A 12,216-nucleotide genomic window follows, 5' to 3' on the forward strand; every position below is an offset into this window, starting at 1 on the left:
ATTAGTTAAGCTGATTATTATTAATGAATAATAAAATACACTCCTAAAATGACCACCTCATTTACCCTTCACCATGGGGCCATTATTACAAGAAAGAATGGTTCTTTAATCGTAGGTCCAGTGATACCAATGACATCAGTGATAGCATCACCTCTAGCCATTCTGATAACTGAGATGGCCGCTGGTGTCTAGTGGGCTGGCAGTGTGGCTGGTGAGGACAGGCTGGAATACAGAATGATTAACCATCCATGGGATGCAGTTTAATGGCATGAGGTTCTCAGAATGGTGAGGATGTGCAATTTCAAACAGAAAACTGTTTATTTCTGAAAGTTTTTTCATTTCTCAATTTTGGACTGCTGTTTGAGTGGGCAACTGAAACTCTGAATAGTAATCGCAAATATGAGTGGATAAGTGGGAAGGGAGAAGGTCCTGTATCAAAAGATCATGAGACTGGTATTTCTAAAGGTCCCTGAGCTACTCGGAGACAATCAAGTTGCAGATGTGCCTTAACAGATAACGTTGAACGTTAGAAATGCATGTAACGTGATGAAGCTAGGAGAAAGCATCTTCTGTTTACTATAGAGGAATGGGATTTTCCCCACAAAGCTGGAGCAGAAGCTGTGTTCCTCGCTCTGACCAGCATCTCAAGAAAATGCTCTGTGGGAAAAGGTCAAAAGCCATACCATGAAGTATGGTTTCAATTAAGTGCATATAGTTTCACATTGACACAAATAGAAAAAGAGAAAACCAGGGTAAGTCAACAACTTTAAGTAAACATTGTCCAAGGCAAGCCTAAGCCTATGGTATATCATTCACTCCATTAAACGCACAATTCATTGAGCATTTCCTCTGTGCCAAGAAATGAATCAAAGTTCTTCATATAGCTAATTTAATAGATGAAAAAATCACTGTGAGTAGCATGATCACAGGTTTGCAAGCAAGAAATTCAATATTAGAAATATAACTTTCCCTGTGTCATTGGCACATTCTTTAGTAAAACTGAGATTTAACTGATTTTCAGTACAGATTTCAAATCCTACACTCTTGACTCAGAAACCAGAGCTAGAAAAGGTGATTCTCTTGTACACCCATTCTGTTTCCCCAATATACCTCCAATCCATTTTACTAAGTCTTTCAAAAATTCACCATTGTCTCCCAAGCAGTTTTGATGGGCCTAAAATCATTTCCTCAGTGTGTACTGCTGTTTCTGAAGTGAACTAAAGAGAAAGATTTATAGAAATGAAGACTCTCCTTCTATCCAAACATCACCGAGCTCAATGTGATGAGTGATTGAAGGAGAAGTGACTTTTTGCTTCTGTGAGATGTCAGATTCTTGCCTTATAAGATCCTCTGCTCCATGACCATACTTGTATAATATTCCACTTCACTATTGTATAGTGACCTCAGTGGGAGATGTCATTTAATAGGTAGTTGTGAAATTCCAATTAATATGATTTTGTAGTTGATAGAAGATAGTAGGACTGGGACATTTGAAGTTTTATGGTCATTAAGTTTTATGATCATTTTCTAAGTATATTGTTACATCAGCACAATTGTGTGGCATATACAAATAGTAAATTAATGAGATCAGGGTATGAAAATCTACCCAAGTCTACACATATGCTATCCTGGAAATTATATGGTTGGAGCCAGAAATCTTGGGAATGGTAGCATCAGCTACGTGAGTTTTATGAATTTAATTATTTAGTTTAAATTATAAGACAAATTTAAAAATAACAAATTCCAGAACTTGTGTGAAACAAGATTGCAACTTGGAGAAGTAGTGTAAGCTCTGGTGTGTGAAATAATACTTGGCATTCTGTCTAAAGAATAAATGTATGACTCACCATGTTTTTAGTATAATCTTATAGAAGCTTTTAAGATTTACAGAAAACCTTACTTATTAGTAAGTTCAGAAATTTGATTGTATTAAGAGAAGTTTATTTCTATGCCTCTTGCTAATTTGAATTTTTAAAATGCATATTTAATCCTTTGTGAAAACAGAAACATAATAAGCATTGAGCTTTGTGAAGATGTTCTCTGAATTTCAAATATACTCCAATGCCTGTGCCACAGTGAAGTGCCAGCCAGTGGATACAATCACCATATCAGTCTTCATGTCTAATAATGAAGATAACCACTAATTTCCTCTACTGTCCCATTGCTGCTTTATTACGCATACACTATTGGTCTTTTAATACTTTTCTTTCATTGAGCATGGACTCTAAATCATTTATTATTAGTTATGGACCTTTGCAATGTCCAATGGTATTTGCAACTGCTGACAGCAATAGCAGATAATGCTGAGCCAAAGTGACCAAGAGTGAAAAGCAGAAAATAAAAAATGATAATAAGTAACTGACACTCCATTGCTAAATCATGTCTGAAATTGGTTCTAGTACATGTCCAATATAACAGAGTCTGCATAATCTGAGAGCCAAGAAGTATTTACTTTTCCATTAGAGCAGTAAGTAAAAAGGCACCTGCATATGTGTCTTGTACAGTGATCAAGAACTGCACGCTGAGTTTGACACAGAAACCTCTTTAGAGTCGTACAGTATTTTCTCAAATGGACAGAGCTTGTGAGATGTATGCAAAGATATACTCCATCCACTGAGCATCAATTAGAGAATAATTCTGCTTTGAATAAAGATAGATATGAGACTACATGACATAGCATCATTCTATCCATGAAAAACATCATAGGACTATTAAAGATATAGGATATTTGATAGAGAGGACAGAATACACTGAAGCATGAGGGTGGTTCTGGTTAGTTGATTCTGATTGGGGAAAGATTTGACCTATCTTTCTTTGCCAGCCATCTTTAGATTTGAGAGTGAAATGTGTTGTGATAAACATATATCTAAGGTTCACACCAGTAGAGTTATTACTAGAGTTAACTGCACTATAAAATAATTACCTTTCATTACCTTTGTATCTTCTATTTCTAAGGTACCCCTTCTATTATATATTTTCAGTATTCTCCCTCTGTCTCTTCTTATTGTACTATTGATATATCACTTTGTTGCAGTGATGGCTGATTTATATTTTAGTTCAAGATTCATAGTACCAAGTCTTGTGCTTTCTAGTGAAGTTACATAAATCTCAGCCTCAGCAACTATATTAGCAATACTGAAATAGATATCAATACAACCAGCTAATATCAGATCCAAGAAAATGTATACAAAGGGTCAATGGAAAGTTGTCTATCTAGATAAACTGGTCATACAGAACAGAGATGATGGCTTGGGAAAAACCAATCATGAAAGGAATAAGACTCAATCTTAAAATAGATGATCAAGCTAGTCACTATTATACAAACTTGATCCTGATCCTAGAGGGACCCTTTGAAAGCTTATAGAGACTAGTTCATAACTGACCATCCTAGAAGTGGAAGAGATGCTATCAGTCAGGAGTTACATGTGGAATGTTGCTGTCTCTTAAGAGAGGTGGAAGTGTTTGATCATAAAAATAGAATATTATAAGGATACCACAGAGTTACAGGGAATCCTTGAGGCAGGAAGTTGACATGATTTATCATTCTACAGAGCATATTGCCAACAGCAGAAGGTAGCCATGAGGACTGCTAGATTGTATCAGATCATCACAATTCCTTTTTAACTTCCAGATATTTCTGGAAGAGTGTCCTACAAATAATTGTCTCATATAGGCTCGAGGATCTCGGAATCACAATGACTCAGACTGATACCTCAAATGAGGTCTGGGAACTGTATGTAGCCAAACAAAGATCTGGAGTGCATACTAGCTTCAGGATGTCATTCACAAAATTGAGAGCAGGGATTTCTATCTCATGTTGCAACAATATGAGATAACCAAGGGATGGCAAAAGAGATGAGAGATAACAGTACATTAAGGACAACAGTCACTTATATGGCTTTTGTTTCCTTATCCTGGAGGTCCTTACATTTATTGTCATACTATTTGGCCTTATGTCTCTAGATTTTTTTCTATTGTAAATAGATCTCTGCTAGGAGAGCCCAAGGTTTCTACTGATTATGGCAAATGAAGGAAACTATTGAGCCTATGTTCCTTTGAGTCTGGCTTACTTCACTTAATACGATTTTTTTCTAAGTCTTTCCATTTCCTTACAAATGGGGTGATGTTGTTCTTTCTGGCAGCAGCATAGAATCCCATTGTGTATAAATACCACATCTTGTTGATCTACTCATCAACTGAGTGGCATCTGGGTTGGTTCCACATCTTTGCTATGGTAAATAGTGCTGCAATGAACATCATTGTGCCAGTGGATTTAGAATTGGATAAGGAAGGGGGAACATCAAGATAAGCCGGGGGAGAGAAATGGGGACCATGTCATGAAAAAGGGTATCAATGTTTGTGAAGTTATGCACATTCTATCTGGTGAATATAATGTAACCTTTCTATTAATCTCAATAAAAATTTTTTTTAAAAAGTTCAAGAAGATCCAGAACCATGAACAGGATGGACCTGGCAAATTAAGTGGTCAACTAGCTGCAGGTGATCAAGCTAAAAGTACAAGTGAAACTAACAGTAAAGAAAATACACAAATTTCTTGTCATATGCTTTGAGTGTGTGTGTGTGTGTGTGTGTGTGTGAGAGAGAGAGACAGAGACAGAGACAGAGACAGAGACAGAGAGTGAGACAGAGAGATAGAGAGACAGAGACAGAGACAGAGACGGAGACGGAGACGGAAACAGCCAGAGAGAAAGGGGGGCAGGGAGACAGAGACAGAGAGAGAGACAGAGAGTGAGACAGAGAGACAGAGAGACAGAGACAGAGACAGAGAGTGAGACAGAGAGATAGAGAGACAGAGACAGAGACGGAGACGGAGACAGCCAGAGAGAAAGGGGGGCAGGGAGACAGAGACAGAGAGCGAGACAGAGAGACAGAGAGACAGAGACAGAGAGCAGAAGTTCCTGGGGCTTGAACTCAGACTGTGGGCTCATTTCCCTAGCTTTTTCACTTAAGCCTAGTGCTCACCTATTTGAACCACAGATCCACTTCAAGAGTTTTGCTGATTAATAGAAAATAAGAGTTTCACAGACTTTCCTTCCTGTGATGGCTTTGAATCATGATCCTCAGTTCACAGTCATAGACTGTGTCTGGGATTACAGGCATGTGTCACTGGGCACCCGGGCATATATAAATTCATTAAACATTTTTCCTGTTTGAAGATAGTGTGGAAAGGTATGGTATTGTTCTAATTTTTCATATTATATTTGAAATGTCTGAATTTTTATGCTCTTTGCTGAGTCTATATTGCCTACATGTGATGAGTTAGAAAAAGAAGCCCAGCATGTTTGTTCTAATGTCAGTCTTCTGTAAAGATCCTCTTTTTAAATAAAACTATCTCAGCAATTACTTTACAAGCCCTTCTTCCAACCCTCTATTCCAGGGATTCTGAATTTCTTACTGCACTGAAATCTTGAACAAAATTCACATTCAGAAAATTGTGTTTCCAGTTCTACCAGCAGTGTGCAATTTCATCTCTTACCAGTGACGCTAGACTGATATGAAGGAAATTCAATCCAGATGCTATGTGCCTTAGACGGTTTCAAACATGAACTAGTTTGTAGAGGACAGAAATATAGTACAAATAAGCAGCAAGTAAAAGAATGTCAGGACATTGGCATGGCATTGGCTAATATATTGCCAAATACTATGCTGTGAAATGAGAGTGCATGTTTACAGCATTGTTCCCAAATGAAAAATAAACATGGAACGTTCCTATTGCCAAAATTAGAGAAAAACTGCAACTTTGTGAAAAATGCATTTTTAGTGTGTATAGGTCAATATGAATTCTAAGCAATATAATGCATGAAAACAGAATTTCCCTACAGAATCCATCACCATATGTCACCATATTTTCTACATTTTATAATAAATTACAAAATATTAGTAGTTGCTAATCACAAATGCTAATACTATTAATAAGATGCAGTCATAGGTTGTGAAACCAGATGAAACGAAATAAATCAGAAACAAAGTATTCATACATAAAAGATCAGTAAACATATGGAATTGACAAAAGCAATAAAAACAGACACCTCTGTATCTGTTTAAAATTAGATATTTTTTTCAATTCATTTATGTTGTTTTCTATTGTTGGGAAATTCAAAGTATTACTGGTAAAAATCTGGCAAAGCCAAAAATTTGTTTAATTTCCATAAACAGTATAATAAAATGTATTTTGCCAACACTAAGATGTTTATTTGTGGGCCATGTGATTCATAGACATTTCTAGGCAGGTCTTTATTTGAATTGCTTCTAAGGAGATTATGTCACAAAAAGGCTACAGAAACAGTGCACCCAGGCTTTTCTGTCTAAACATATGTCAGAATCAGATAGACCATGAAAGACCAGAAATGCTTGAAATTTGCTTTCTACTCCTAATTTTGTGGTACTGAATTCAACTGATAACTATAGTAACGGTGATGGTGATGATGATGATGATGATGATGATGATGATGATGATGATGATGATATGATTAGTCTTGCTACTAATAGTATCTAAGAATCATCACGAACTAGAAACTAGGTACTGGGTTAATGCTCTGTTAATGAACTCAGTTAATTCTCACAACATCTCTCCTCGAGAGGGTACTATTTGTATTTTTACTTCATAAGTGATGGAACATAGATAAAGAGACTCCAATTAACTCAGCCAGTAACAGCAAGAGAGAGGTGGTTCAATGGATCTGCAAGCAGTCTTGGAGACAATGCTCTGATGCTGAGATTTCTGGTAGGAATTTTAAAGTCAGCTCCACATTTGCAAAGTACAAATGGCTAGAATGCCAAACTCTTACAGACATCCGTGTAAGTAAAGGAAAACACAGCATTTCAGAGCACTTCAGAAATCAGGATTCACATCGCATAGATAACATTTCATAGAATTGGATATGCTCTGTGTTCGTGTGTGTGTGTGTGTGTGTGTGTGTGTGTGTGTGTGTGTGGCAGGTGCTAAATGGTAATAAAAGCAGGGAGTATTGGCCCAGAAAGTTTTTTTGCCCTCTCTAGAGACTCAGGGTTTATTTATAAGTTCTTGGCTTTGTTTTCTACCCTAAACAAATGTTCATATTTCAATTTTATATTCACATGACTCCTATAAAGATCAAAACAATCCGGAGTGATTCACTAGACTGGAAATGACCTCTTGGTAAGTTCTCAGTCCCTTATGATTCAGATCCAATAGTCTAAGGCTTTTCTCCCTGTGCTCTGAACTCACAAGTCTGTCCCGTGAAAGGCTGCAGAGACTGACAAGGAACAAGTAGGCCCAGAGATATAATATACAGAATTGTCTTGGAGGAGATGACATACCCTGTCCGTTTTCCCCTCGGTCTGAATGCTGGCGTGGCTGCAGACATCATGGTCTTCTTCCAGGTCAGAAATATCCTCCAGTTCCTCTGGGGTCTATTCAAAAACATGAAAAGCAGAGTGTTGCTGATAGCAATGTGACAGGATGCAGTCACTCTGGAAAACAGTCTAGCCTTTCAACATGATAGCCTAAGAGTGAGCATACAACCCTGCGCTAATTACAGAACCGCAAGCAATGGAAGCCGAAGGTCTGTACAAAATCCCATGGCTGGTGTTTTCCTGTCTCCTTCCCAGTGGCAATGCTTGTCATTCTTTACTTTGCAATTGTTCCTTGAATTGCAGCTACATGTTGGCCTGTTTACTCTGTGTGGCAGGCATCAGGTCTCCCCTGCTTCTGTCTTGTCTTTACAACTCAGCACGTGTGCTGTGCAATGCACAAAGCATAATACCACTGACACTCACAATGGTAGCAAAACAAACCAACACCACTGGTCCTCACTTGACCTCACACCGCACTCTCCTCAAGGTGCTTCACACCAACCTTATCTGTTTCATTTGTTTCCTTTGACTACTTCAACATTTCCATTCTCTTAAGTTTGATTTTACATCCAGTGTCTCCTTTTATTACAAGTATAGATAAACATATTTGAGCAGTAATTAATCTTGGTTTCACCTTATACAGTCGTCACTTATCTTATACAGGTATAACTTTATACTATGATTTTCTTGTTACAAAGTGCTGGCCACCAACCCAGGAAACAAAGAAAAACAATCAAGAATGAAGTAGAACATGACCTCAGGTCTTTCACTGGGAAGAAACATGGTTGTTACAGAGCTGCTTCCCCAGACAACTTCTGATTTTTTTTTAATCTTTCCATTGCACTTTGCTCCTTGGGGGATTTGAACTATTGCCCATGGCTTTCCTTACATCTTTTGTTACATGTGGATTGCTCTGCACTTAGGGAGAGGTGATATTCTAGAACAAAACTACCAAGTTCCTGTTCACCAATAGTTTTAGATTCATTTCATCACTTGGATGTTTAGCCAGGATTTTTGTTGTTCTCAAACACTTGCATTGGAGATCATCTCCCTTTGCAGAGTTGCCTTTTGCATTTATGTCACCAGACACGTTCCAGATATTCATCTCTTTCCTCTGGCCAAGGCTTTCAGTGTGCTGCTATTGGTGTCTCGATGTTAATATTTTAGAATCCTTCTCTCATACAATGATGAACAGCAATGATCACAGAGAAATTTTTACTTTCTTGTTAGCTGTTCATGCCAGGAATTTACCACTAAGCAACTTCTACAAAATTATATATTACATTTAGTGCCATTGTGCACATTCTTCTTTTAACATTCTTGAGATAATAATTTTGCCTTCTTCCTTCTTGATACATCACTAATCATTATCACATGTGAATAAATTTGTTGATTCCAAAGTTCCTTCTTACATTTGGCCGTTTCACAGTGGAAGGTTTTCTGGTTCCCCGCTCTAGCCTGTATATTGAAAATGTCTGTTAATTTTTTAACTTGGGTTTTTACCTATCATGTAATGATACATAACTTGAGAATTCCTTCCAATATATTATTCAGCTCCAAAATAAGTAAGTTAACAAAACAAAAAGAGCCACGGCTGTTGTCAGAAGTCAGAAGTACCATTTTGAGGGTGATGCTATGGAAAGAGATAAGACTACCAATTACACCCACATATTTCTGTGCTTTTCTTTGTCTTTAACAGGAACTAATAGTTTACTTTTGCAAAGCCACCCAAACTGACCTCTTCTTTTCATGAAGAAAATTGCTGGGAAAGTGTTCAAAACACTTTCTGGCAGCATTGTGAGTTCTATAAAGCAAGAGGTTGGAGGGTTTTTTGAAAATAAAATAAAGTCAAATAGTGTATAGGTTTAAATTAAGTGGAAGGCAAGAAAGGGATGGGAATTCTGGAGTTCTTTTGGAGTTTTGCATCAACTATTTCAGTTTTGAAGACAAATAAAAGAGAGCTAAAGGGCTGATCAACTATCTAAGTAAAATAATTCAAAAAGATTTTTCCTTAAGTAGTAAGTTTGGAGACATGAAGAACTGTAAGCTGGAGGTATAGCTCCATGGTAGAGTCTATTCTTAGTATATGAGAAGAGAGTTTAACATATTACAATGGGGTGTTTATTGTGTTTGAATGCTCGTATGTCTTTCTAGGCCACTTTCATTCTGCCTTAGGAGAGAAGATTAACTATTGCCAAGGGAATGTTATATAACTGGAAGACCCTGTAGTGTTGGATAACCCAAATTTAATTGTGAATTTAGGCCCACAAGTAAGTGGTTGTGGGACTTTGGGTAATGTCTGTACACCGTTCGGGATCATCACATCACCTAGACCAGAAAGTTGTCAGGAGGCAAATGGTCCAAAGATGCTTTAAAACCTTAGCCGAAACACTTGCCATAACACAACTTAGTCGTTTTTCCCCTCTCTTCGTATATATTACCCTATACTTCCTCAGTACAAGTTTTAGTATTTGGCTTTAAAATAAAACCTTTATGTAAGTTTTGATGCATGCACTTAAATTTAAATTTGTTCTTGTTCTTGGAGATCGGCGGAAGATGGCGTCGGCTCCTGCCAAGATTCATGTACTGGCGTGCAGTAGACAGTCCTCTAACAGAAATTGATCCTAAGTAAGCTTTAGAACCACAGAGAACTCAGGCAGAGAGGAAAAAAAGGAATAATACCAGCATAAAAAGAGAGCGTGGAGCTCCGCCGCTGAGCTGCGGGGGAGACAGAGGCTCTTCTGAATCAGAGCAGAGACAGCGCCCACAGCAGCACAGACCCACCAGCTGCAGACAGAGCCACACAGAGCCTGCGCGAGCCCAGAGCTGACACCTGGCCGTGCACGGACCTGCCAGCAATTTGTGAGTAGCTCCAAGGAGAAGTTTCCACTTCTGCTCCAGGAAAGGCATTGGGAGGGAGCCCCTCCCCCACCAGCTGAGAGCAGCGCCATCTTGACTGCTGGCAACAACCCAGGCCAAAGCAATTGGAGCCTGAGAGATGTTGCTGACAGCGCCACCTTTCTAACTGGCAAAGGATTTCCCAGAGATCCCTTAGCCAGAAATCAGGTCCCAGCATTGCTGGAGTCCATCCCCTTGCGCCGCCCACAGACCTGGTAAACAAAGCCACCCAGGGATCTTTCAGCTTTGTTTTATTTTTATCATTTTTGTGTGGTAAAAATAAGCTGAAGAATAAATATATATATTGCCCATGTTCATTAATTATTATTCATTTAAAATAATTAAGAGACAAAATTAACTAAGGTCTATCAGGTAACTGATAATGAAAACAGAGTACATACCATACACAGTGGAGTACCACTCAGCCTTAAAAAAAGAAAGAAATTCGATCACTTAATTGTTTTATTAATGACTGCTTGTAAGAAGCTACTTGAACTTGTTAACTTTCTCATCCCATCCTGTATAATTGAGACTGCATACCACCTTTCTCACAACTCTGTTCATTTTTCCTATGAATAAATGATGTTGTATTCCTCACAGTGGAATAATAGAATATTTGTCTTGCCATGAATGGATTATTTCACTTAGCATAATTTCCTCTAAGTTCATCTTTAAAAGTTGACAGGATTTTGTTTCTTTTTAAGACTTAATAACCTGCCATACTATGCATTTATTCATAACATTTTCTTTATTCATTTATCAATGGATATTTAAATTATTTCCATATCTTGACTACTGTGGAAAATTCTGCAGTAAATTTGAGGGTATAGATATCTCCTTGACATTGATTGCTTTTTATTGTTTTTAATATATACCAGAACCTAAATGGTGGAGGATAAGAATAATTCTGTTTTTAATGTTTTGAGAAATCCCAGTACTATTTCCCATAATAGAAAATGCATGTACATTCCCACAGGCAGATTCTGAATATTCCAATTTATCTTCAGCAGCAGCACTTGTTTATTGTCTAGATGGTTGTTTTGAGGGGATGTAGGTGATCTCATGCTATAGGTTTGTTTCTCTCTCCTTCATTTCCCCTGATGTGTATAACTTGTTCAGGTCAATGTAGTTACATTCATCTACTTTTTCTATTACTGTTTGTGCTTTTGGCATCATATTCAAAAATAATTTGCAATACTAATGTAAAAATAACGTTTGATCTATTTTTTACTTTAATTTTATATTATGGCTATAAAACTTGATGTGTGTGTGTGTGTGTGTGTGTGTCTGTAATATATAGGATAAGGGTGTAGTATCACATTTTTTCATGTGTATATCCTGTAGTTTTCCCCACACCATTGTTGAGGAGATTATTTTTCTCTGTTATGTGTTATTAGGATTCTCATGGAAGCTCAGCTGATTGTCCCTGAGTAGTTTCACTTCTGTATTCTACACTCAGTTAAACTGGTGTGCAGGTATGTTTTTAAAGAAACCTAATTATCATAATTTATCCCTGCTAGATGGATGTGTAAAATATTTTCAGTTCTTTCTCAAGATTTTTGATTATTTAAAATCTCTCTTAGTTCTATATAAAGTTTACAACTGCTTATGAAAAAACCCATCACTGCCACAATATTCTGTGAGAAATTGAACAGAAACCAGGCAGTAAGGATACCCACATTAACAGATCCTAATTTGGGAGAAAATTAGCAAGGTAACTAAGATACGTCAAAAAGAAGCAAAATAATCAGTTTGTAGACATTCTGATAGGTAGAAAATCTAAAACTTCTACAAAAATAAATCAGAAAATGATTACATATATTAGAATATTAAAAATATTTGAAACAGGGCTTAGTGATAGAGTGCTTGCCTAGCATGCACAAAGACCTGGATTTGATTCCTTGGTAGCACATACATAGAAAAGCTGGAAATGGTACTGTGGTTGAAGTGATAGAGCGCTAG

The 12,216-nt window shown here is 37.3% G+C and overlaps 1 protein-coding gene and 1 long non-coding RNA gene across 2 annotated transcripts in view; one reads left to right on the plus strand and one right to left on the minus strand.

Moving 5' to 3' along the window:
* Ctnna3 (catenin alpha 3) overlaps positions 1 to 12,216 on the minus strand; it is a 1,180,588-nt gene that overhangs the window by 107,634 nt on the left and 1,060,738 nt on the right. The window contains exon 14 of the mRNA XM_090346411.1: positions 7,321 to 7,413. Coding sequence (XP_090202537.1) covers positions 7,321 to 7,413 — 93 coding nt within the window. The remainder of the gene's footprint in view (positions 1 to 7,320; positions 7,414 to 12,216) is intronic.
* LOC150054196 (uncharacterized) lies at positions 176 to 11,729 on the plus strand. The gene is made up of 4 exons (XR_016537839.1): positions 176 to 285; positions 9,056 to 9,153; positions 9,902 to 10,218; positions 11,652 to 11,729. It is a non-coding gene; the product is annotated as an uncharacterized LOC150054196 (long non-coding RNA).

Source organism: Megascapheus bottae, chromosome 15 (assembly GCF_031878675.1).
Source record: "Megascapheus bottae isolate mThoBot1 chromosome 15, mThoBot2.hap1, whole genome shotgun sequence".
Taxonomy (NCBI): Eukaryota; Metazoa; Chordata; class Mammalia; order Rodentia; family Geomyidae; genus Megascapheus; species Megascapheus bottae.